Source organism: Clarias gariepinus, chromosome 8 (genome assembly GCF_024256425.1).
Source record: "Clarias gariepinus isolate MV-2021 ecotype Netherlands chromosome 8, CGAR_prim_01v2, whole genome shotgun sequence".
Classification (NCBI taxonomy): domain Eukaryota; kingdom Metazoa; phylum Chordata; class Actinopteri; order Siluriformes; family Clariidae; genus Clarias; species Clarias gariepinus.
This window is the reverse complement of record NC_071107.1, coordinates 16,663,871-16,691,706: the sequence shown is the minus strand read 5'-3', so window position 1 is coordinate 16,691,706 and position 27,836 is coordinate 16,663,871. Positions and strand designations below refer to the sequence as shown.

General features: G+C 38.9%; 1 protein-coding gene across 10 annotated transcripts in view; it reads right to left on the bottom strand.

Annotated features, from left to right (window-relative positions):
* tacc2 (transforming, acidic coiled-coil containing protein 2) overlaps positions 1 to 27,836 on the bottom strand; it is a 64,790-nt gene that overhangs the window by 4,433 nt on the left and 32,521 nt on the right. For 3 of the 10 annotated variants that reach the window (XM_053501570.1, XM_053501563.1, XM_053501564.1), the window contains 12 exons: positions 16,698 to 16,825; positions 13,649 to 15,101; positions 9,921 to 9,981; positions 9,484 to 9,682; positions 8,149 to 8,192; positions 7,918 to 8,027; positions 7,525 to 7,678; positions 6,960 to 7,094; positions 6,129 to 6,221; positions 4,218 to 4,277; positions 1,606 to 1,740; positions 1,223 to 1,299 (listed from right to left, as the gene is read on the bottom strand). In XM_053501570.1, the coding sequence (XP_053357545.1) occupies positions 1,223 to 1,299; positions 1,606 to 1,740; positions 4,218 to 4,277; positions 6,129 to 6,221; positions 6,960 to 7,094; positions 7,525 to 7,678; positions 7,918 to 8,027; positions 8,149 to 8,192; positions 9,484 to 9,682; positions 9,921 to 9,981; positions 13,649 to 15,101; positions 16,698 to 16,825 (2,649 nt within the window). Of the gene's footprint in view, positions 1 to 1,222; positions 1,300 to 1,605; positions 1,741 to 4,217; positions 4,278 to 6,128; positions 6,222 to 6,959; positions 7,095 to 7,524; positions 7,679 to 7,917; positions 8,028 to 8,148; positions 8,193 to 9,483; positions 9,683 to 9,920; positions 9,982 to 13,648; positions 15,102 to 16,697; positions 16,826 to 17,646; positions 18,076 to 24,088; positions 24,539 to 27,836 lie in introns of those variants that run through there. The other 7 variants (XM_053501573.1, XM_053501572.1, XM_053501565.1 and 4 more) reach the window with 7 other exon arrangements.

The following is a 27,836-nucleotide window of genomic DNA, read 5'->3' as shown; positions in this document are numbered from 1 at the left end:
AATAGGTAAATAATTAACCACATTCCTGATTTTTTTATTCTGTGCTACAATACAATGTTTTATTATTTTTTATTGTTACTATAGTGCAATATGCCATTACTGTCCAATCTCATTTGAGACTATCTGGTCTGCTAGATCCAGTGTATTGCACTCATATAGACTTTGAGTTTGACAAAATAGTTCAACTGCATGTCTGGCCTCTTGCAATAATTTAATCAGCTAACCGTAATCATGTGGCAGCTACACATAAATATAAAATCATGATAAAAATCATGCAGGTACAGCTCAAGAGCTTCAATACATTTAGAAATTGCATTATTTAACTGGACAGTTTTGGTGAAACCATTCCCAATATAACCTCAGAGTACTGTTCTTGCCTTTCTGCTCACTACAGCTGTAGAAATGGATAGTTGGGTTACTGCAGCCTTTCCTTCAGGTGGAACCAGTCTAGCCATTCTCCCCTTTCATCTTTTATCGAGGAAGAACTGCTGCTCACTTATGGTTTCTTGAACAAAAAAACATTAGACCACCAGTTTCTTAAATATTCAAACCAGCCTGTCTGGTACCAACAACCATACAATGATCAAGGTCACTGAGAACGCATTTTTCCCCATTTGGATGTTTAATGTGAACATTAGGTAAATCTCTGGTCGAGTATCTGCATGATTTTATGCATTGGGCAGCAGCCACATGATTGGCTGACTGAACAACAGAGTGAACAAACTGGTGTACATATTTTACTTTTAAAGTGCCAGGTATGTCTGCTATGCCAGGTAAGACCTCCCTCCACCTTATTGGTTTTGTCCCTTCCCTGTGTCAGCCACACATTAGGCCTTTTTAATTGGCTTCCTGCATAGACCTGAGCTTTTAGAAAAGGCTGGAGAGAGATAAACAGATTGACAGATGCACTCAGGCTGACGTGTTGGTCATAAAAAGATTACTGGAGCCATTGGATACACCATGTAGTCTGCAGTGCAGTCAAAGGGAAAAAGTAAGCCTTTATGGCAGAGGTTATTTGTACCCGGGTAAAAATAGAAATGTGTCCTATTAGCACTCAGATTAGTTACTGCCAATTCCCACACTTTTTGGTTGCTTCACTCCCCACACCGAAAATATCTTTTTGAGATATTATGTCATTTTTACCAACGTGTATATCACAAAACATTTGAATTAAGATGGGCAAAAGAATTTTTGTGTGGCGAGTATTGTGGTGCTCTCTTACTTCATCTCTTCCAACTCCTGCCGACTGTCCTCATACTTTCTCTGCCATTCCAGCACTTCTTTCTCCTTGGCAACAATCTGATAATGCAAGCAACAGCATATTTTCCATAGCAAAATGGAATAGATGTGCAGAATAAGACCATACAATATTGAATTAGATATAAGGCTGAGTAATTCTAAGAGTAGTATAATGCATCCTTAATCCTGTTTTTATTGGAAAACTGCATTATTTACAGACTGGGTAGACGGTAGAACTGATGCATGTAAGCCTTTGTTGCTCTACTTATGATTCCAAAGTACATCAGTGCACTCAATTATTTATTATAGGAACATATATTTTGTAGTAATACATGTTTGACAATAAAGACACGCAAAATTATATACCTCTTCTCTTGCTATGCCCAGTGAATGGTCCAGGTCTTGGGGGAGGTAAGGGCTTTCGGCTTCACTGAACCCGGTCCGGGAGTATAGGGAGCTTTTGGACACACCGCTGTCTCCAGGGGAGGCCAGCTCTCTCTCCTAGTTTAGAAAGGTGGTAAATGTTAGGAGGAAGGATAGACACAGAAATTGAGGTAAACTGTCGGTAGCCTCAGTTAGAGGTGTGCATCGGGACTGGGATCACATGGCACCCCCAGAAGCACTATCCTAAATTTTGTGGGAGCAGGCGGTTTTACCAGATATGAAAAATGTGGGACCAAACAAACAACAAAAAAAAAAAGCTATGCAACGTAGGTGTGTTCTAAGTTCTCGCACTGCACAACATGTATTGCATCCATTCACCATTAGTAATTGCTTTATTCAACTTAGGGTTGCTGTAAGTTTTTAAATTAGTTATTATAGTTTCAGAAACTCAACCAACAAAGGACATTAGAAACTAATGTGAACAGGGAAAAAAGGCCTCAGCAGAGGATCATGCTTGGTCAAGAGTGTCTGTTGAAGTGGGCAGTATTGGTCAGAATTTATCCAGGAGCAGGCAGGAGTGAGATTTTCAAAATGGTCCCTCGCACACCTCTATCCTCAGTGATTTACACTCTTCAGTCATACATTCATACTAAAGGGATTCTGAACCAAGCCATGAGGCAGCACGTTGTCTACAGGTTCTACACAGCAAAGCCACAATGCCAATGAGAGCGGGATTTCAGCTCGGATTTAAAGCTTTGCGCAGTGAGGATGAGGCTTCAATCTGCTGTTGAGCTTCAGCTAAGAGGCCATGATAGGCTCAAAGCAAGATGGGAGGAAGCAGCTGCTCGTTGTGGAAGAGCATAGCTGTGATTGGGTCCAGGCCAGGGAGGAAGGGTATTCAGAAAGGCTCAAAGAATTACCCATGTGTTAGTGACATGCTGGAGCAGTTAAAAAGAGCAACGGGTATATAAAAGAGTTAATTATAATGATTTGCACGAGTATGAATTAAGTTACAGTGTGAGATGCACATTTCTGGTCTATAACAAAATAGTCCAACTAGTCCTGCATAAATTTGATCATTATCTCTAAAAAAAAAAAAAATAACCACAGAATTACACAGATCCTACAAGTTCAGTTTCACAATTTTTTTGTTTGGATTTTTTTCACATTAAATCAGCAAAAAAATACAACGTTGAAGAAAGAATCTGGGACAAAATGTGTTACATAAATCCTGAAGTCTTACAGCACCTTTTTACAAACATTGAAACTAAGCAGGTTTTATCCTTTGAGCAAACTGAAAAGGAAAACCTGCCGCAACCATACCCTGATTAAAACCTTCTCTAAAAGCCTATTTTCCAAAATCAAATAATAACCATAACTAGGAAGGCACAATAAAAACAATGATTTTTTTTTCCACTTAAAACCCACCGGCTGTTTGGGAGAAAATCAAAATGGAGAGGATTAGAAGACTTTTTGGCTTAGGTCGAGTTTTTCAAAGAATACAAGGGTATGGGACAGGATGCAAACTTTGTTTTATGTCTAACTTTGATATTTCTCATAATTTCATTGTTGTTTTGGAACGAAAAGCTATCAAAAGACCAATCTTATGTAACCCCTGGGTTTGGAATGCATTTACTTGTCTCTAGATATCAACAGAAACTGCATCTGTGATGCAAAGTACAAGCTGTTTATGTAAAATTAGAAATGTCACAGCTACTTAGCTGAAATCATTAACAACACTGTGAACTGAATTTGGATGTTGTTAGGCATTTAGGATGGTATTTTCAATAAAATAGTGATTACATACAGTGGCAATAAAAAGTATGTGAACTTTTTGGAAATTCATAGTTTTCTGCATTCATTTTTCATAAAATGTGATCTGATCTGATTATCTAAGTCAAGGGTATCAACAAATATAATGTGTACCACTTTTTGGTATAGCCACAGTCCCAAAGTGTTTCCATTTGCATAACTGTAGACTGGTGAATTTCTAAAGTCCTTTTAAAGAACTCGCTTTGTAACCCTTTCATAGATCATAGATCCTGTAAAAGCTTTTTTTGGCGAGACATGGCTCACACACGCATGTTCTTTTTGTGAGAAGCAACTTTAAAAGTTTGAGTGAATTTAATGCATAAAACCATGAAATTTTAAAAGGTGTACATACTTTTTCTTGCCACTAATTTTACAATGGTATTGTGGATCATATCTATACAATACATACTCTATACTGTAGATGTTAGGAGTAATGATCTGTTTAAGGGCGAACACACAGAATCCTCAGGACGTAAACTATACATGTATAACCATGTATTTTGTGGGGAACTAAATGTTGTATGCCATGATGTTATATTCAGTATTAGATGCACATGCTTGAGATTTATTGTAACTGTTATGTCTTTTAAATTAACCTAACAGAGTGGGCAGCATCCTCAAGGGAGTGAGATTGTGGTGCTTGTACATGTACTAAATAAAATGACAGAGGGGATGTGGGATACACGGATTATTTCACATGTAGGAGTTAGCTCTGGAAGAAAGGTTTTAACCCAGTGTGAATAAGAGAGGGAGTTAATTGATTCTAGTCTGAATCCTCTTACTTTAGCTGTGGATGAACTGTTGCGATTCCAGCGGCGTGGGCTGGGTTTCTTGAGCCGAGACTGTGAAGCGTGCAAGAAAGAGACTTGAATACGGAATGGGGAGAACATAGAGTGGTCTCAATGAAAGTGTGAAAACAGTGGCATGAGGCCCTACTTTGACTTTGCATCAGCTCAAATTATTGCAAGTGATGACGTGTAAACTAAAGAAATTACAATAAATTGCTAAAATAAATGTTATAGTATAAAGCTTTAATCAAAAGAAAGATTTTAAACGAAGTACAGAAAAATCAAGTAATTTTTTAAAACAGATTAATTGTTAAAATTCTTTATTAAATATTAAGAACTAATGCTACTCAATGTGTTTTGGGAAATGACCAAAAAAGAATAATGTGGTCTGTGCTTCTTGTGCTTTGAATGTGGACAGAAAATCACAAATAATTTAAATGGGGAAACATTTTTTTCCGACAAGAGAAAGTGATAACTGTAAACACAAACAGGGCGGATCTGTCACCATGTGCATGAGAAATAATTATGTTACTTATCGTAAAGAATGAGATAAAAATGACTGCAATTACAACTTGCAATTCAGCCCACAAACAGCAAGGTTTCCTTTTACTTATTTACATATCAATCATAAATACCCAACCTGCGTTGTGAACAGACATCCATACTGTACTTGTTGTCTTTGTGTGTATTTTATTTAGAGATGTGTTTACTGTTTATGCTGCTGTTGCTGCTACAGTAAATCTAATGGGTCGAGCTGGCTCAGCAGCCCAGCTGAGATGACATCTGGATGGTGTGCAGGTACATATTAGGGCAGTAATAAAGCAGACTTAATGTTTCACTTTGTGAGACTCCGTATGACAATCACAAAGGAATTTATGATCGTTGAAGCATTTAAGTTGTGAACATTGTTAAAGAAATAATTCCTGGTAAATAGCTATGGCAATTCCAGTCTTTAAGTGAGCAATGCTTGATTTGATTCAGGTGCTAATTATGTTTGTGTCAATTGTATTCATGCAACAAACTCACATCACGTTCCCGCGCCCCAATCCCTGCAAAATAAATAACCCACAACAAAATAATAATAAAAAATACCACCCTTGGCTCCGCCCACCATTTGAGACGACCCAGAGAGAACATAAATCTGTCTGTAAATGACTAGATTGTCTTTTTGGTTTTTGCCTAAAACGCATGTCAGCAAATGATTTTAGATTTTCAAAAAAAAAAAAAAAAACAATATTAGTCAGTAAGAGTGCTGTCTCAACCAAACCAGCGGTGAGACGCTCAGGGTTATCGAATATTACACTAACAGCATCCAGGTCAAACATACCACTATTTTCCAGTGTGTTAGTGTCAATTAGTGACAGAATTGTAAGTCAAAACACAAAAATGTGACAAGCAATTAAGCACGAAAAAATGTTTCGATATTTTCAAGTGGATAGTTTTTCCAGTCTACACAGTCAACTGGATGGATTTGGACAAGACTACTACATACACTAAACCCCAGCATCCCAATTAACATTGATCACTGTCTCTATGCATCTCCTATCCAGGCAAACATGCAGGATTGTCACACAGCCCTAATAGAAGACACACATGTGACTTTCTCTCTTGAGAGAGAGAGAGAGAGAGAGAGGTTGTAGGTTTGGGAGAGAGCAGCACCAGTCAGGGAGCAGGAATCAGGTTAGAGAAGTCACATGACAGGAACCAGGGATGAATGTGAGTGTTGGGCCACTCCCACAATATGCTGAGGTAGTATGTGGGTATGCACTCACACCGGGATGCAGTCAGGTAAAGGTATCACACGTGCTCCCACACACAGCACTGCAAACACTCTGGTACCGCAGATGGAAAACACACAGGCAAACACACCCCAGCACACCCACACACAATGGCACAGTGCAATACCTGAGGGGAAACAGTGGATAGAGAAGGGCTCTGAGAGATGTTTTGGGCTACCTGCAGAGCCTCAATCCTCAGAGCTGCGAGAACTAGCTCTTCCTGGGCCACAGGGGGATCACAAGGAAGAGGAGGAGGAAGAGGAAGAGGGAAAAGGAAAAGCAGCAACGCAAGGGGAAGGGTTTTGGACGAGGAGGGAGAGAGGGGTTAGAGTTCAATCTCTCACCTCTTATTTGAACTGATTGAGCTCAGCAGAATACATTACAACTCTCACACGCACAGGCGCGCGCACACACACACACACACACACACAGACATATGAACGCAGTATAGACATACATCATGTATTACACATGCAAGTATAATGGTACATCATGTTCAGAGCTGAGGCCAAGTCCATCTCTATCATCTAAATTCTCAAGTAACTACACTGAATTTGAACACGTTAAAAACAAATGTGATAATTAAAAAATGGTAACGGTGGTAATCATAACATTGTCTCAGCCTAGACAATTTGTAGCACATCTTTAGCATATGTGCCATTAGTACATTAACAATGTATTTTTACGATCACAAATTGTAAAAAAATAAATAAATAAATATATGTGTAGAGTTGATCTCAGCCCAAGAACAACTAATACAGAGAGATGTAAAAGACAGAGAGGACAGACAGACATACCAGCGCATGGACAACTAAAACAAAATGCAAAATTCTAATAAAAAAAATAAAATACAAGGCTGAAAGGAAATAATCAGATGTCACCATTCAGGCAACCAGTCCAGCAGAAGAGGTCTAAGGGGAAGAATGAGAGTAAAGGGGCTCAGTCACTTTCTACACACCTGCAGTCTGTGGGCGAAGGCAGGGGGGTTGGTCTCTGCCAGGTCAGGCTCCAGATAGCTGAGAGGAGTGGCTGACTCATTCAGCCTGTCTATGAGAGACAGATCTGCGGTGTCCCCAGGGCCCTGAGAGGGGGACTGTTATGGAGTTTACAGTCGGAGGAGGACAAGAGGAGGAAGGTGTGTGGGTGTCAGAAATGTCTCACCAATGTAGCCAGGTACTTTAAATTTGATTTTAGTTTGTTTGGTTTTTTAGTCTGTTAGGGCAAGCAGAATGCGATACCAAAATGATAGTAGCCTGTTTAAACGCTTAACGCAAGGCTAAACCTACTGAAGATAATCAAAAAGACTACTGTATAGGCAGAGAGAAACTTGTCCTTTGTCTCCCTCTAGAGGTTTAATAAAAATAGTTCTTTAATAACTATTTTAACAGTCAGAAAACCTTAAAAAGATGTCATGGTGCAAAATCCTGTTATTTCCAAACATACAAACATACAGTACAGATGAATAAATGAAATTTCATAACAATGCCTGGCAGTATTGCTAAAGTTTGATTAATCATACTAACCATTTTATCTCTTTCACTGCTTTGTGCGCGGCTCTTAAGATGGATTTCACTCTTTTTGCTGTTCTCCAACGTTGGTGGTTCGGGAGCACCACAAGACGACAGCACTGGCGATTTTCCCTCCATTGAAATCTTAGCCTCCATTTCCTCAAAACTCCTACAGAGAAGGTGTGGGTTAAACTTTATTTAAGATTGAGATTATAAGCACGATGGCTGCATGTATTCTACCCACAGAGATATAAATATCTAACAGTTTTACCTGGTTCCCATTACCTGCATTAATAATTACATCGAAGAAAGGTTTTTATAAAGACTGTAACATAAACATCAAACATAGATGTGTGTGTGTGTGTGTGTGTGTGTGTGTGTGTGTGTGTGTGTGTGTGTATATTTTACCCAGTACAGGGGGAGTTGGGTCCTGAGTGGTGCATACTGGATCCCTGGTTTGTGGTGTCAGTCCCTAAATCCAGATTTAGGTAGAGGGATGGCTTTTTCACTGATAAAGGCTGGTGGACAAAAAGTGACCCAGATAAATAAACACCTTGACACGCTGACTTTAGTATTTCTGGTACTGTATTCACAATGTATGTGTGATGTTTAGTTAACTATTAAAACACAGTTACTTACTGGGGTAGAAGTTCCAATCTTCTCCATGTATTCAATCTCATAGTCTGTAAATAGAAAGAGAGAAATAGGAAGTGAGTTTACAACTCACAACTCCCATGCAATAACTGGATTAAAAGGATGATAACAGTGCAGTCAATACACACGCAATCAGCAAACCAACCCATTTTGCCCTCTGGCCTTACAATAATGGAGTAAGTGCATAAGTAGGACAATATTGCTATAGTGCAACTGATAAGTACACACACACACACACACACACACAGTGACCCAGATAAAAGTACAGTGAGAATTAATAACATTGTTTCAACCTGAGGTCGTCTGTGCTATCATTCAATCTGTTATCACTGAGACAGATAATGTAACTTTACCGTTAGCAGAAATGAAAAAAAACTATCTAAACTAGTGCATTTTATTTCTATGTGTTTGGAGATGGAATGTTTCTCACGGTGCTTGGGGTGTTTAAACCGTGTACTCCGGTTTTCTTCCCCAGTTCAAAGACATTAGGATTAGGTTAATTAGGTTGATGCAGATTAGGTTCATTGGCGTTCCCCCAATTCTGTATACAGGATAAGTGTTATAGAAAAAATAGTATAGATAAATATTGAATAAATATTGGATAAATTTGATAACTTAATGAATTGCAAAATTCTGTTTACCTAAGTTAACAGATTCCTAAGAAGCAGAAACAGTATAATCTATACTGTATGTCATTATATCGATTCATATGTCATATGGATTCAATTCAAGAACTCTCATATTTAACACTCAATTTGCCAGCCTGAAGCATGAGCCATTTAAATTCCTGACTTGCTCTTCATTTATTCCACTTTAAACAAATGATTCAGTAGCTACTACAAAGTATTCAGTAATGACAACAAATCTCAAACTAGAAGAGTGTACCTAAGAAAATGAGAATAAACCTATTAACAGGTCATGGACACTCAAGGGATTACATTTTCATTCACTAGTAAGTGGCATGTTTATGAGCAAATAATCAGATCTATATCTGTAGTCCAATGCTATCGCTTGTTTTAAGCTATGCCTGAATCTCTACATTAGCTAAAAACGGTGCGATTGCTGATTATGTTTTACTTCACAGATGAATCAGACCTTTCGCATTTTATCCAAGCACATATCTTTTGTTAAATTACAGAAAATGTATTCGTTTATTTTCACACCAAAACCAAAATGTGTGATACAACAAACACATACACTATTTGCTAAAAAAAATTTTCCTTATATATATTGCTGTGAAAGTGAATTATTTCTCTTTTCATGGAAAATAACATAAACACACACACACACACACACACACATCTATTCTGTTCGTCTCACCATGGCTCTGTGTTGGTAAGCTGGTCTCATTGACAAAAGCAGTGAGGTCAGAGGGCTGAGGAAAGTCCTGGACATCAGAGTTCAACTCCACTTGCATGTCATGTCGAGCTGCCCATTTCTGATTGGTAGAGGAGGCTAGTTTCTCTTCATCTGTGGCATGGTCCTGAAGGTGATCAGGCATGGCATCATCAGAGGAAACCTGTCAGGGAGTGAAATGGTAGGCAAAAACACAACATAGTCTTGAACTGGTAGTGAATAACATTGTTTAAAATCGCAATAATAACAACAACTGACAGCAAAGTAGGTTTATAAGGTTCAGTCCAACAATTCTGTAATTTAAATGAATTTTAAGGAGCAGCGCACCTCCTGCACTCTATCTGTAGGTTTTTTTTTTGTATATTCTTTTTTTATTAATTATTATACTTATTCTTTATTACCTGTGCAACCTGTTCAGACAAAGGTGACCTCTTTGGTGACTTCTTGACTCTAAATGTGTTACTGTAAAATAAACAAAACATAAAAGGCATCAGAACTGAAGCTAAACACTGTTAATTTTCAATATAAATTAAAAAAAAAAGACAAATGCCTCTTTTTTATTTTTAGTTAGGGTTTAAGGATTTAAATGATTCAGCATTGATTGCTATGAAATAAGTGAAACTTTAAGGACATTCCTGCTATATGGACTTTTTCTGAATGGTTTTCAACATCTAATAATTCTATAAGTTGTGTAAGTACAGTTGTGGTCAGAAGTTTACATATACTTAGCATGAACATGAATGTAATGGCAATATTGGGATTGCAATAATCTTTTTCTGGGGAATAATTTTTTTTAGTATATAAATCTTACATAGAATAAAACCCCTACAACTTTAAAGCACATTTATTATGAGTTTCAGGATTGATACATACAGGCTCAAAAAGATAAACATAAACTCACTTTCATTCTTACATACAGTGGTGCTGAATGTCCCATATTGTTGTTCCTTCTTTTCACCAAGCCCTAGCGTTCAGCCCTCCTGTTAGTGATTCTGATTAAATACAGCTGTTCATTTCTATGTGCTCACATAAAAAGGGTTTGTATGAAAAAACTAATTGGATTGATCAACTCAGTACAATTATAAAGTCTGAGGAGCTCGGTGAAGATCTAAGAAAGTGGATAATACATTTATACAAGTCAGGATTGTCTCTTAGAACAATGTCTAAACAACAACTAATTCCGATAGCAGTTTTACATAAGCAAAGGTTATTGGGAGGTGCCACTTCTGGAAGTAGACCCAAACTGTCAACCTTAGCTCAAAGGAAATTGATTCAGTTGTTCAGGGACAACCCAGAAACCATGAAGGCACAGGCATGCCATAAACTGGAAGCTACTGGAACACCAGTGTCAAAAAAGGCGCTTTTTAAAATCGTTTCCATCGACACCTCCATGCTCGATTAAAGTTGCATGGATAAAGGAAAATTTTGACCAGAGGTGTATGTTTAGAGGTGTAAAGATGAGACATTCAACCCCATGACCACTGTACCAACTGTTTATCATGGTGGTGGTAGCATGCTTAGAGGCAGAATTGCTGCCAGAGACTCTGGTACATTGCACATAGTGACTGGAATAATTAGAATGCTTCATATTGAACTCAAATCATCAGGTTTACAGTTCTTATTATTACTCATTTGTGGACGGTTGTGTATGAGAAATTCAACAAATGAACAGTTTGACAACAAAACACGATAAATGACATTTTGTATTTGTACTAATTTTGGCAAATTATTATTATTAACTGGCACACATGCGATACGTCTATAATGAAATTGTGAATTTGAAAAACACTTTATAATCTTGTGTTAACAAAACAACCCATATGATGTCCGTATTTTCGATCAAAAGCCAACACATACTAACAAGCCAATCGCATCACTTCTTTCTCTCCCATGATCAGTAAAATAAAACCGCGAGCTGTGCAAAGCAGCGGATTGCAGTGGGTGAACCAAATGAAATTTGGCGACAGCTAAAGTCACACAAAAAGATATTTACATGCTCTTGCAGTCACCCCAACATTATTGGGGTACATTTATGCATTGCATAACATACGCGGTACATTCTGTGAAATAATATGTGCAATTTTGATGTTGTACAAACACCATGTTATATACAAGTACCGTGCATATGTCTTGGGCCAACCCTCATTTCTTCTTATTTTGCTTCCAAAGAGCCAGACTTTCTTGCATTTTTTTATTTTAGTTTTGAGGAATATTTCTCCTGCCGTTTTTGTGTTGTTTATAATGTTTCTCATAATCTTCAACAATCTTTGATGTTAAAGAGATTTTGTAAGAAACAAAACTCAATTTTTTTCCTTGATCTAATTTCCTGCTGCTGTCTTCCACTTGATTGATTACAAAATCATAATAAAAGTGTGAGTTTGCTATATTTTTCATTAAAACTCAACCATCATATTATTGCTAATGAACAAAAACAACTGCAGGCAGATATATCCAAACAAAACTGTGGGAGATGAAGTTATAGCTTTTTGGAAAAGCAAACATAATTCTTACTTGTATAACTAAAACAATTTTGGCCTAATTTTATGGAATTTGTGCTTTTTAACACTGAAAACATCCAAAAAATATTTTCTCTCTGTATGCTACTTCTTGTTTCATTTGGGCGATTGGGGGGTCGATGGGGGGGGGGGGGAGGGGGGATTGACGTGGGGATGGGTTGAATTAAACTGCAAAAAAAGATTTATTTCATTTTGCTGGTGACTACCAAAAACAACCACCAATGGTGAGGCCTGATAAGGGACAGCCAACCAAATACTGGAGGTGCTTGCTGTGTATTTTCCTATGTTCATTTCAGAAATCTAAAAATAAATTGTATTGTACACCAAATCTTTGTGGTTTTCTTCTATTAAAGATGCTCGTTGGACAATCAGAAAAAAGACCAGTTCAAAAAATTCACTTCAAGCCCAATGCTGGCATTACATTCATGCTCATGGTGTTTGCGTACTTCTGAACACAACAGTACATACTGTTAAAGATATAGTCAGTGATTTTAAAGAAGATATACCCCATTATTTCTTACTGTACTCACCAAAGCTGCACCTCCAATCCAAATGCATGTTAGATTTATACACTATTGCAACAGAGGCAGCCTTTTGCAACACAACTTATAGTGAAGTCTTTGTCCTGACTGACAAGAGTATCACATTTTTTTTCTTCTACTATTCACAAACTAAGAGATACATACTGAGAGTAGCTATACATGAGAAGAACCAAATATTACGTAAAGTGTTTTCAAATCACTGAGCGCCTAAAACAAGAGTCAAATACTGGCGTATATTTGTAATTTGAAGTTTTAGTAACTACATTTTCATACACAATGCTATTGTTAGTTTATTATGCGTATATCATGTTCAGTTCTTAACTGTCATCTATTTTTATTAGGAAATTCGCCCCACTGCTAATTTCATATTATTACATTTTTTCAATTGTAATTATTTTTTTTATTGTGGGGCATCTCACAAATTAAATTTCTAGTGGAAAAATAACACCAGATTCACAGAACAGAACAGAAGTAAACCTATTAATTAAAAAGTACTTTACTTAGTCTTGTACAGGTCCTCTCTCAGACACAGTGAAGAATTAACAAAACTGCTTCTTTGTGGCTTATTTAAAGTTGATCACCAGCCAGAACAAGCAACCAGTATCCAATATGATCTTGTTCATTTCTCTCTTTACTCGTGGTGTGTGTGTGTGTGTGTGTGTGTGTGTGTCATGGCCTAGATAGTGTGAACATGGTTTAAAAGTTAGACCAATGTCTGAGTTAAATATAAACAGTTATCTATGAGAGCAAATGAAATCCTACTTAAACAAACAAAAAAAAATGCTGTGGTCAGAAAGCAGATGGCGATGTATGTTATCATTATAATGATCGCTTATTCTTCCATCATTTTACTTACAAAGGACAACAGAGAGAAGAAAAACCACTTGATTTCCTGTGACACAGGAAAGTGATACAGAAAGGTGTGACAGACTGATTTCTCTCTCTCTCTCTCTCTCTCCCTCTCTCTCTTACACACACATGCATGCATACATACACACACACGGTCCCAATAAAATCAATATAATACATCCTTAAACAAGACGATTAATCTGATGCTGTGCTTAGACTTACGATTTAAGGGGCTTTTTCTTGTTCTTGGCTGGTTTATTCTGGTTTTGATCCTCCAGTTCATCAACATTGTCATTGTCATTTTCATTCTCATTGCTAGATATTTCTAAAGATGCTGCCTTCGGAGGTGAACTTCCCATCTTTTTGGATGCCTTGAAGGGATCAATAGACTCATCAAACGAGTCTGGATCAAAGTTATAGCTTGCCCTGGACTGGGGAGGTGAGTTAGAGATGCCTTTCCCTGATGAGAAAGGGTTGAAATTATGATCTTCCCATTTGCTAGGATCGAAGTTATAGGATGCTTTGGGGATGGGAATGTCATCGCTGTCATTTGGATGGACTGTAGCAGGTGTGTTGTCTAACTGCTCAGTTGGTGGGGGGGCCTTCTTAATCCCCAGCTTTGGTTTTCTAAGCGGCATCTTGGCCCCTTGCTTCTTGCCCAGTTTTTTGGGCGGCAAAGGACTGTCCTTTGGTGTATCTGCACTCTCCTCTGAATAATCAAACTCTAGTCTGACAGACTGTCGTCTGGTGATTGGCTGCTCCTCAATGTTGATTTCTTTCGTTGAAGGAGGTGCAGAAGCAACAGGGGTCTCCTCTGTAGGAACAGGGGTGGTGGTGTCCGGGACAGGGATAAAGTCTGCTTTCCTACCCAAGACAGGAGAGTTGGCAAGCTTACTGCCACCTGTGCAAAAGGGGTCAATGTTTTCAAAGTTCTCTGGGTCCCACTTGTAAGCGGCACTGGGGGGAATTGGGGAATCCTCTTCAGGAACTGGCAAAATTTCTTCCTGTGCTATTGCAGCCACTGGAGCTTGTGCAGGGCCACACTCCTCTACTACAGGTGGCGGACTTTCTACACGAGATTTGATTCTGGTCCTCCTCAGAGTGCCAGCAGGGCTCGGGCTGGGGCTGGGAGTGGTCGGTGGACAATCTTTCTCCTCTTTTGTGTTTAGAGGACTTTCTGCAGAAGGTCTTTCTTTCTTCTTGACCTCTGGGGTGCTGCTGGATGAGACAGTTCTGGAAGTGGAACTCTCAGGGTTTGAGTTCTGCCTAGAAAGTGGCTTTTTCTTTAAAGAGCCTGGTCGAGTTTTTTTGACCCGTCGTAACGTTCCAGGGGCGCTCTCTGTACCTACACTGAAAGACTCTGAACGAGGATGAGTTGGTCTGTTAGTGGCTCCCTCTGTAAGCCTATCTCCAAGGCTAGAGCTGTCTAATTCCCCAGACTGGAAGCTTAGTGAACGTGTTAGGGGGACACAACTCTCAAGCTCTGTATTAATTGCTGGTGCCAACAAGGGCTCAGAGGTGAGGATGTGGTCGATGTTGTAGGTGCCACTGCTTGCAATGGGTTTGTCTTCATCAAACACAATTGAGAGAGAGCGAACAGGAGCATGGAATGAAGAAGGCTCTAGCACCTCACTGGCACAATCCTGTAGTGTAGAGGCAGGCAAAGGAGAGGAGTCTGGAAAACAGAAGCATAAAAGAGGGAATTGTTTTATAATTGTGTTCTTTTATAGTCTGATTGAGCATAAAACAAAACAATGTTTTAATTATTTTTCATACTGCTCATATATGCTTCATATTTGACATGGTGCTGGACATTAAGGCCAAACAACTCCACTTTGGTCTTATCTGTCCATAGGACATTGTTCCAGAAGCCGTGTGCTTTGTTCAGATTTGTTAGCCAAATCTTGCTTCCATGTTTTGTTTTAAATAGGAGTGTTTTCTCCTGCCAGCCCTTCCAAATAAATCATACTTGTTCATACTTGTCCCCTTCTAATGTTGCTGTCATGGACTTTTGAGTCATTTACCATGCTCAGTGAGGCCTGTAAGGTCTGGATTTTGAGGTGAATGTGCTGGGATGTCCACTCCTGGGTAAATTGGCAGCTGTCTTGGATGCTTTCCATTTGTGAATATTATTTCTCACCGTAGAACAATGAACTCCCAAATGTTAGGAAATGCTTTTTATAACCCATTCCAGACTGATTCCAGCCAGATTTTGCTATCTAAGACTATTGCTTATTTATTTTACTCTTTTCATCATGTAAACACACACCTGAATGTTTCAGACCAACAAAGTGCCAAAACGTCTGCTTTTATAGAGGTCTTGCACACCTGCAGATGACCAATTAATTAAGGGTTGAGATAGTTAGCAGCACTTGGCTGCGACTTAAATCTCTCTTTAATCCTGTGGAAGCAGAAGGGGGGGGGGGGGGGAGTTGGGGGTACATAGTAGTGGCCATATGGTTTGGTTTTTCTTTTGGCTTAATTTTTTTAAATAAATAATTGCACTGGTAAAAAAAGCTATATATGTTGTTGCTGTCTGAGGTTTTTTTACTATTTGCCTAATACTAAGATCCACTATGATCAGATGATTTTCATTATGTTGTTACACAAAACAACATAAAAGGGGGCATACTTATTTTTTAACTGTACACTATTTAATTTCTTTATAGAAATCCTAATAATGGGCCTCATTATTTAATACATACATACATACATACATACATACATACATACGATTTTAAAGCTTAGATACATTGTATCATTAAAATGACTATTGGACTTAATAACATAAATTAAAAAAGGCATTTCTAATGTAATGGGACCAATTTCGGGGGACCAATTTCATGCAGTTAAACTGCAGATATACAGTAGACTGACATTCTCATGTGTCCACTTTGCTCATCTATATGTAATTTCCCTGCACTGTACCTAATCTCCTCTAGAGGGCCTGAGTGGGCCACCTTTCTATCTAAAAAAAAAAAATAAAAAAACACATCCAGATTTGCGTTAGTGTATCCAAAAGATCCACTAACGCAAATATTATATCCTACAAACATAAACCTCTTCCTGAGGAGTGTTCTGTGGCAAGCTGTTCTTAAAGGACTAAATTATGGTAATTAGTACTTTTCTTGCTTATACATATTGATTGTGTGATAAACTATGCACACTTTATAAACAGTCGTTAAATAGACAGTATGTAAACACATAAATCAGATGATCAGATTTCTAGATATGTCACCAGGTTTGGCCAGACTATGTGATTAGTGATTACCTGTGTCAGTGGAGGTCAGTGGCTGTGTAATGGGCTCTGCTTGCTCAACCGGGGGAATCGGAGGGGCTGCAGTCTTCACTGGGGTAGTGGATTCAGGGGTCTCAAAGGTGCCATCAGAATCTGAGCTCCTAACACAAGCCAAGAGAAAAATAAAGAGATATCGATTATACAGTATAATGTAATGCTGCACTGAGATGCCAGTGTATACAGTTTCTGCCACATGAATTATTTTTAATCCTATCATACATCAAATACTATATGTATACTGTGCAAGGCAAACATCACTACTGCACCTTGATAATCATTTGACTTCGAGAAAACATTTCAGGTTCTGAAATACAAAGATTTTATATGAGGAAAACCAAATACATATATTTTTTAGCCTGATTTATAAGCTTTTGCATTTCAGGTCATGAACCAATAGCACCACAGGATGTTAGCACTGCTCCCATCACCTTGCATCACATACTGAGGCCTGGAGAGACACTAGAATGCATCTACTGGCATATTCATTTATGACACACACTTTGCGGCATGTATTCTCTATCGCTGAAAGATTGTTGGGCTACAGGCTCAAAATCATGTCTATAATATGCAACCCTGCCTCTGCCTCCATACAGGAGTCCATCCATTCACACAGTTATCCATCTTCACTTATAATAAGCCACAATCTGCATTAACTACTTAAAAAGCTTTTGCAAATACCATTTATTGCTAATGAATGAGAATCATCTTTAAGATCAAGATTTAAGATGGACATACAGGCACATTTTCTGACAAAAGCAAACATGCATACACAGACTAAGCAGTAAGCAGTTACAAAATCTCAGTGGTTTATTCTTTTAGCTATAATCACCATGATTCAAGTATGCAACATTTTTCCAGATTTGCAGACCCCACCCAATCTCCCTGCATCAGTTCGTTTCAAATGCTTGACAGCGTCTCTCACCTCTGCCTCACTGGCCTGCTAGCAGCCTTGATCATATAGTCACTTCTGGAGCTCCAGGTGAGGCGCTGGATAAGTCCAAGAGCAGGGTCGCCATTTTCCCCTTTCCCAGACCCCCCCAGGAATGTATCCCAGCCCCATCGTGCCCACTGCAATGGGGACAGAGCCTGCCATGCGTTCACGGCCATCACAACCACCCGGAATGCACTTGCTAATGCAGAAACACCCTAGCTCTTCTGTCAGTGAGCTCCGGTCCTCACTCCTCACTGCAGCCTTTTTCCCATTCTCCTCTCTGCTACGGCTCAGCTCAGCTCACACACTGGCTCTTCTTATAGGATCTCCTCCTTATCATCCTATAGCATTCCCTTTTGTAGGGTTTTACAAGAGAGACTTATGGTAGATAATCACCACCTTCAGCCTCCCTGCCTCCTTCTATCTGCCTGTTTCTCCCTTTCTCTGCACTTCTCACTGTCTGCCTCGTTCCTTCCCACCCCCACCCTATCCTCCCTCTCTCTCTCTCTCTCTCTCTTAACATCCCCTTGCCTTCATGCTGAGCAGTGAATCACGCTCACAGTTCTCTCTGCAGCAAATATACTGTAACAATTCACATATTAACAAAAAGTAGTGAAATACATCTTCTGTCCAAAATAATTAGCGTAATTCACTAGTGTAACCCACTTTCTTTTTGTTTTTGTTTCCTGCACTATACAGGACATTCACCTTCCCATCAACCCCACCCTCCTTTTTTGCTTTACATAAATATAATAAATGCATTTGAATTACAGCCAAAAGCCTAAGTGCTGACCTAACATACAGATAAGCCATGCAGATGCATATTGTATGGTATGAGTGTGTGCTTTAATAAGTTTATCTATACTGTACCTGCACAATTAATCATGATTTTAAGTTTTCGTTTATTATTCATTTACTCATTCATTATTAATAACCACTAGTCAGGGTCATGGTGGATCCGTAGCACTGGGTGCAGGACAGAATTCACACACACTCACATTTATACTGTACTTAAGCAATTAAACATAGTTAACATAGTTAACATACTTAAGCATAGAAACCCAAAAACACAGAGGAAACATGCGGACAAGGGACAAAGATGCAAAACTTTACACAGACAGTAACCCAAAGTTCAGGATCCGGGGTTGGATCTGTGAGAGTGTGCTCTATGCTTTGTGCTACCATGCCACAAGATAAAAAGATGCAGTCTTACAGTGTGTAAAAGAAATCATTTCTCCTAAAGTCAAATGATGATTGTACAATAAAATTTAATTTCCCAATAATTGTGTTTATAAAATTATTTCAATTTATCCATTATTATGCAGCTGTAATGATACCATAGATGTCTTCAGCTTTTATCCTCCATCTATATTCCTGAACAGCCTTGAGCAGTCTGGCCAAAGGCTGATTGAGGAAATATTGACTTTCCGCTCTGCCGAAAAAAGTTAAGGAAAAACCATCACTGTGATAAACCATCTTGACTCTAGTAGTGGAATCAAATTGGGAGCAAAACCATACATATGCACACAAAGGAGCAGAAAACATGGTAACTATTAGACAGCTCTTCTATCAGACAAATCTGCGGCTACACTTATTACAATACCATGCCCAACCCACAGACAGCTAACCTGGATAACTGTGGTGGAAAGCATATATACTGTCTATATTGATCCAACTCACGCCAAGAGCTTTCACTCATGTTCAATGGCACAAGTCCACCTGCTGTATGTGCACTCTGTCTGTGTGAACAAAGCCATGGGGGATTCAGCAACATCTGTGTCCACTTACAATACACATGGGTTAAGTGTGGTTCTCATGTGAGACGCTGGATCATTGACGATAAAAATCAATGAATAGTGTGGAGAGCTAAGTATCACTCATCGTCTTCAATGCCAAAGCTAAAGTGGGAGCTTGAACCATTTAATCTCTATGGAGGAGGAGCACCAATAATGATCTGATGAGTTGGAGGGAAAAAATATACATCTAGAATAAAATTATATGAGTATATATTATTCTTATTCATTCTTATTCATGCATCCATTTATTTATTTATTTGTTCGTTTGTTTTTGCTGGGTGGAAAGCAGTATAAGCCTCATGTCAATCAGTCACTGATACCTTCTTCAGTATGCTAAAATCCCTCACTAAACTCTGTTAGCGATGTTGTATTAGTAGTGGTGTGTGGGTGATCAGTTATTTCCAACCATCTCTGTTCTTTCTACGATAATTTCACTAAAGCCTTGCAAACAGACTGTTGCCATGGCGACGATGTCTCTGGCCATATGCTCCTCTGGGCACGCGTTGCTAGCTTGCACAAAATCTTGGCTGAGCCTGTGCTTTCCTCCGTTTCAAACATGCACATATATAATCAGGCGTATTTAACTGGTCACATTTTTCACAGCAAACACAAATACGCAAAAGGTGGTCCTGTCAGCGTGTGGCAATAAAGTGATAATTTACTTCTCAAATATCCGTGGGATATATGTGCTGCAGTGCTGTAATGCCAAGCTTATGCTTCTCTTGGGTATTTTTAAACCGAAAGCATGATTTTTTTTCCCGCACCATAGTTTCCACTTAAATAAAGCAATACATCCAAAGAACGAAAGAACAAAACCTGTTGTTTGTTTGCTTGTTTTACACCCACTATGTCTTGCTAATGTGGACAGAATTTTATAATACATGCTATAGCTCTTAATATGCTAAATGAAAACTAAAAGGAAACGCCTTGTACTATCGACAATGTAAGTGTCTGGACAAAAATATAGAATGAAAGGAAGAGGACAAAGATATCAGCAGCAGGCAGAGGGAGACAAAACGGAAGGAATGGAAGAGAGACACATACAGCCAGCGCTGTCTGCATAGAAACAGCCAGAATCCTTGGCATGCATATACTTCAGCACAGACCCTACTCTTGTGCTTGCCAGACAGCTCGAGCTGTGCCCCAGCCATACAGCAGCCATTTCTGCATATAAGAGAGAGCAGCTTAAACAAAGGAAACGAAAAGAGAATGAAGACCTATACTGCTGAGGGAGGGGGTCGAGTATTCCAAGCATACAAGAGGGAATAAAATTAAACATATATTATAAAATACTGATTAGAATTTTAATTATTCCTAATAAATCTTATAAAGTATTTAATATGTCACTACAAAGGGATGTGGATAAAAACATATACAGTAATTCTATTCTATTTGTACTTGTTGGGCTATGCACTGATTACTCAAATACACAATGCAGGAGGGAATGATTCCTTTCTTTTCAATGCTGGATCTGGTTTATAAAAGAAAATAAAGAATGGATGACATTAAGTGGCCGAGAGGGGGAGACAAACAGGAATAGGATAAAAAAAACAACAACAACTGCTGATCATGTAATACAACTACACTATTTATAGCAGGTTTTCGGTTTGTAGATCAGTATTACATTTAGTTCTCATCTCCAGATCTCGATAACAGTTTCTCTATTTTATGCCTTTTAGAACCACATAAAACAGGCCTGAAAAACACACTATTAACCAATAACATGTTAGTCTGTTTACTGCTGCTCAGCCTCCTCAGCGTTAACCTTGACTTCCCTTTATTGTCTGCCCAACGTGTTTCCATTCCCAATGCTGTCGGGGCCAGGAAATGATGGGTGGTTATGAGAACAAACAACAATAATTTAAATTAATGTCAAACAAGCCTGCATGATTACATTCACTATTGTGTTGGCTTTATACGTCTGCTAGCTTCAATGCATGCTTATATAAGATGCAGAAACTCAAGGGAATAATCTAGTGCCAAAGCACATGGAAATTGTAATAGGTAGAAAAAAGTAATGCATAATTAGCACATAAACAAAATTCCTTAGACAGTTATTTTCCATTTTATTCTGCAGCATGCAGTAGTGCACCAGCTCTCTTCAAGATGAAGTAATTGCACTTTTTCAATATTTAATTCCTTCTACAAGACATGCCCCAGAATCTCCAGCCATTCATCACATGCTAGAATAAATGAATTTTAAATGCAAAAAACAGCAGTCGGTAGCCTTGATTTCCAGCCCTGTGCATCAAATCCCATTTCATGAGTCATCCCACAGACCAGTAATCCCAAATGGATCATAAAAATTTAGTGGTTAATAAGAATTAGAGCCACGGCTCACCAAATCCCACATGATCCATCTGTGTCTCACTATAATGCCATGTGATATTGTCTGTTGTATTTTTAGGGCATGAAAGCATTCAATACCGTTACATGCCCTAGGTGTTTGGTTTGAAATCAATAGTAAGAAGTTAGACGTGTTCAATAGGGGCCGAGTTAGGTGTTTTCATTTAGAAGAAAGATTTCAACACATTAAACTTTTAGGTACTTATCATAGTCAATGTTTCTTTATTCCTGTGCAGTATTATACTTGTATGTCTTCCTAAGACCTCTAAAGCTAGCCCTTTTTATTGTAAGAAAACCCAGAGATAATACTGTACATTTTACAAGGTATTTTAAATGTAAGCAATCTCTACATCAACAAAGAAGACTGTTTAAAATACATGCACACTTCGACTAACAGAGCGCTGCCTAACCACGTGTCAGTAGCCCTGATTTACAGATCATAATAGAGTCTGGAGAAACAAAGACATAACCACAGAATCAGCTTCTCCATTTAAGTAAAAAGTAGAATGTTCCAAATAAAAGTCATTTGTTTTAGAACATAAACCACAGAGTCATGATGAAATGCACCAAATCCAAGAATCATTGTGAACACATGACATCTACAAGTAAGCAACATTTACAACAGAATAAACATTTACATATTCGTTCCACAGCAGTCATATTATATTTCATATTTAAATAATAACACAATTACAATAATGTGGGGGCTGCGCTACTGACCGAGTGCTTTGTGTTAAAATGACATCTAAATATTTTAAACATGTTCACACACCGAAAGTCCTAGTGAACTTCAGGGCTAAGTCTATTGAAGAATCTTTTTAAAAAGGTGTGACAATATTACATGAGAACATTTAGAATGGTTGCATAAGCAGACAAAAAGCTTAGTCATGACTCAGTGAACAATGCTTCCCGATGCTAAGCACTGTGTCTGACTCTTATTTGAAGTGGCATGTGAGTGCCAGTAAAGGACTTCACCAGTCACCTATTAGATACTTCAGCGCTATACAAAGATAGAATCGTATAAAAGATTGTATAATATTGATCTTTGTATAATGGTTCTGCAAAAGTGTCATTAGAGAAAATATGTCTAATAATAGCATGACATTTTGTCCCCATCAAGAAGCTCATATTCGGTAAATACAAGGCCTGTAACGAAAGTAATGCAAAAGTGGACATAACTGTCTTTCAAATTACGAATATTGCTGGAATAATTCTTCCTCTATATAACTACTCCACCACAAGCAATGCATTTGCACAAACGGTGAACCCAACTTTTGAAACAACTTCCAATCATCAACTGCAAGACGGGGATTTTCAATGAGGATTTGCGAGTTGGGTTCAACAATGATCCAAATGCATAGCTTCTGGTGGAGACTGTGTTGAATAGTACCTTTGTACAGATAAAGAGTTACTCTACCAATATGTGCAATTCGAATGCCCTACTGTACTGCATGTAGCACCACTTCTGCAATACTTTTGGCTGAGCCATTCGTATGTGTATTATAAACCACCAACAGTCAGTCATACACCTTCTTAAAGGTAACCCATTTGTAGACATCAATTATAACATGTGCGATACTAACCTTTCTGAAATGTGAATTTTTTCCAAGTGTCCTCAAAGAAAGTGACAATAAAGCTGCTGACAGAATTGATCACCAACATCATCATGTGGCAAATATGGTACATTTTCTCTACATACATTTTTGAATCATATAAGAAGATGACAGCTACCCAACTGGTATACTTTTAAATACTCTATGCTGTATGAGACAGAAATAACTGTCTTTTGCTATGTCACCATCCCCCCTTCTTCTCATGTACTTTAGCCTTCCATTGAAGCACCAGCTCACTAAGTCCTCTTTCTCCCTGCAGCACTGCCCTCCATCCCCCCACAAAAACACCATCTATACACAAGGTAGACAGACGGAGTTCCCCTTTCCATCAGACCTGACCACGTTCACTGTAGTCAGTTCATCTTCTACCTGGATGTAAACATAGCCATACATGCGTGGTACTAACATGACGTCATCAAATAGACAAATTCAACAATAATAAATCATTGTCCTCATTTCAGATAGCATGCTTGTGTTGCCATGCCTTGCTGATAATCATTACACAACTGTGCTGAGGCTACATCACACACAAGCGAGCATGTACACAAGACAAACCGAACAGGTGAGCTGTACATTACGCAGCATATTCTCGAGACAACAATAACAAGAGCAAACAATGAGATCATCGAGAAACTCTCCTTCCTCTCCTTTCCTCTCTCCTTTTCTGTCCTCACTCACATGCTCTCGGGGCGCTCCTGAAACAGACAGGGAACCTGTCCTTGCTCGGTGGACTCCACTGCTCCCATTATCGGCTAATTTCACCTCCACCTGCTCCCTTCCACCGTCCTCCTCCTGCACCTCCTGTTTCTCCACCTCCCCTCCAGACGGCAGGTAGGGGTCTGGGAAGGGGAGCACAGAGTCGGCTTATCGCTGATGTCAAGTGAACCGGGATAAGATGGCATCAGGGGCAGGCTGCATGGCCACAATCAGCATCTACTCTTCAGAGAGTCTCCCGATTCCTCTATTCAATAATCCGCTCCTCACAAGCTGTCTCTACATGTTAGGGGAGGAGGCTGAGGCTTGCTTGTATCCGTGACAACACCAGCAGGGCTTCAAGGGAAGAAGAGCGAAACAGCGTGCAAAGGTATTAAATAAAAGATGGAGAGAATGAGACGGAGAAGGAGGAGGAAGGAGGATGATGCTACTTTGCACTAGTACCTCCCCTCTCTGAAGCACTGGACCATTCGGCAAGACTAATGCTAGTTATCTTCCTCCCCCCTCTCTGTCTCTCTCTCTCTCTCCTTCTCTCAGGGCTAGTTAGGTATAAACAATCAAGCAGCTTTTCCGCGTCTATCAGCCCTCTAGTGCCCTATCTGCGAATGGAACGTAAACAATAGAGCACCCCACACAAAGCTATGTAACACATCCCCCACCGCATCCTCATTCTCTCACTCGCTCAGTCCAAAGCACTACTGCACCTGACGTTTAAAATTAACCACAACACAATCTTATTTTCCACGGTTTCTTTCTGTGCACTTTTTTTTCATGAGGTATAAAAAAAACTGCTGGTGAGTTTTCATGGGGGAAAAAATGGGGAAAACTTCCATTGGGGCTGCACTGGGAGTCGAAAAACAAAAAGGAGTTCAACAATAGACCCTGAGAAAGATCCCTTTCAATGTGTGTGTGTTTTAGTTTATTCATGAAGACTGACCCGATTTCTGTTTCAGTTTTTTATAATTGCAAAAGCACTAACAGCACCTTAATTACTTATATCGTCTGGTCATCTAATGCAAAAATCAATAAATTCCTAGAACATAATATACAGATGACTTTTTCAGAGATTAAGGTGACTTTTTTATTCTTTTAAAGGCTCTGAATATTCCTGCTTGTCCAAGACAACACAGTAAAATATAGGCTTAGATGAGTGCTTGTGCTAACAGCCATCACCAAATTTATTCTGTTGGTCCTAAAGGAAAAAGACTCTACCGTAGATCCAAATACATTAAGATATAAATTACTTAGACTAGCATGAAATATAGAGTAGAAGCTGAAAATCATACTGCATATGAGTGAAAACAGAAAGCAGAAGAATGAAGAGTGGGAAAGTATATTAAGCCTACGGGCCAGACAGTGGAGCTTTCACCAGTCTGCCCAATCCACACAATTCATATTGATTTACAGTGTGTAGGAGCAGTGGATATGGGAAACTGGGAGGCTGAAGGGATTTGAAACATGAGGATTATAAATCTATTGTCTGCTCATGGGAAAGCAGAACAAAGAACTTTTCACACAAGCCTAGCCCTACCTATTGTGTTTTATGACTGGGAGTCTTTACTAACTCCAAGGAGAGACTAAGTTTTGGCACTCTGTCTATTTACCTACAATAAGGAAAGCCCTAATTCATAACATTTAAACCTAAAATAACAAAATAAACACATGCTACAAATCTCTCAATGCATCAGGTAGTAAATGGCAATCACACTGGGTCAAAGCTATGAAATATTAAATAAGGCATCAGTGCAATTGAACGTGCACTTTGACCACAACTTCCGACTTTATTCACTGATGTTTTTCTAATAGATTTAATTCAGAACAATTTCATCACTGGTAGCACACATAGTTTGTCAGTCTTTCTAACAGAAGCACCTGCATCCATGCCCCAGTAATAAAACCTCAGTCAGCTACATCTTTTCCTCTTGACATCTTGACCCATAATTAGGATCTTAGCACAAAGTTTAAAGTTCAAATGCAGGAAGTTTTCCTGTACTATGAAATTCAACAGGGCTTGTTTAGCATTAAACATTTTTCCCTGGATTTGTAATGCTGATCAGTTCTATAGATACACTATAGGGCATTGGTAGATCTGTGGTAGGTTTTGTTCTCCTGTGCCATGCAGAAGGCTCAGGTTTGAATCGCAGTCAATGCCCAAACCCCAGCCATTGTGTCAAGTTGTTGTGTGGTTCAAATAGACCTCTCGACAGAAGCAGCTGTAAGACTAACAACAGTTCTACAGACACACTATATGAACAAATGTACTATATTTGGCCAAATGCACAATGACATTGTATCATATAATGCATATAATTCAATATGGGGTTGGTCCCTCTTTTGTAGTTATAACAGCTCCTAGTCTTCCTGAAAAGCTGTCCACAAGATTTTGGAGTGGTTATGTGGGAATCCATGCCCATTCATTCTATAGAGCACTTATCAGGCACTGATGATGGCTCGTAATCTCTTTTCCAGTTCAGCCCAAAGGTGCTCGATGGTAGAGGTCAGGGCTCAGGACTGGCTTGTGTGGGCCAGTCAAGGTCATCCACACCAAATTATTCAAACCATGTCATTATAGTCCTTGCTTTGTGCACTGGGGCACAGTCATGTTGGAACAGAAAAAGGCCTCCCCAAAAGTGTTGCCACAAAGTTGGAAACATGAGGTCTTGGTATGCTGAAGCATGAAAAATTGCCTTTACTAGTGATAAGGAGTCTGATTGATTGGGCTGGTCTGATGAATCTTATTTTTGAGATTCATTATGTGGACAGTTAGAGCGCATTTACGTCACTTACCTGAGGCTGGGATTGCACCAAGATGCACTACTGGAAAAATATGAGCCAGCAGAGGGAGTAAGAGTCTGTGGATGACGTTCCAGTAGAAAATCTTGGTCCTGGCATTCGTGTGGATGTAACTTTAACATGTACCACCGTCTTAAACAATGGCAGTGGCCTCTTTTAGCAGGGTGATGCACCCTGGCACACTGCAAAAATTGTTCAGGAATGGTTTGAGAAAATAACATTGATCTTAAAGTGTTGACTTGGCCAGCAAATTCCCCAGAACATAATGCAATCGAGCATCTGTGATATGTGCTGGACAAAGTTCTGTCCATGAATGCACCACCGAACAATTTACAGGACTTAAGGTAGCTGCATCTCATTGAAGGGGTCAACCCAGCATTCAGGCTGGATCCATTACCTTAGTGTTCATGAAACTTTCACACACCCCTTTTTCGAGAAGATTGTAAAGGATGACTCATCTGACCGGATTTTTTTTTAACATCTTTTTAGAATAATCCCAAATGTGCATTCACCTTAGTTACAAGTGGTTTAGAAACAGCAACCTTACTATAAACACTTGTTTTTTGAGACATTGTTTATTCCGACAGTGCTAACCATTAAGCCAGCATATTCGCCATGCTTTCTTATTCTTTGGTTAGAATGCTTTAAGAATGTCATTCACTACTAGACCTTTTAAACTCCTTTTAGGCTAGCAGGATTATATAGATTAGTACTTAATTCTTACCTGTACTTCTGTTTAATATTTTCACTGACGTTCTCAATACTTTGAGCTTAAGTGTCTCGTGTAAATTTGTAAAAAAAAAAATATTCTCAAGGGCACTTTTGTATCTGACTTGATATTAGTAAATATTAATCAACTAAAATGATTGTCATCATTTATTGTAGAACTGATTTTTGTTTTTGCTTCTACATGCATTCG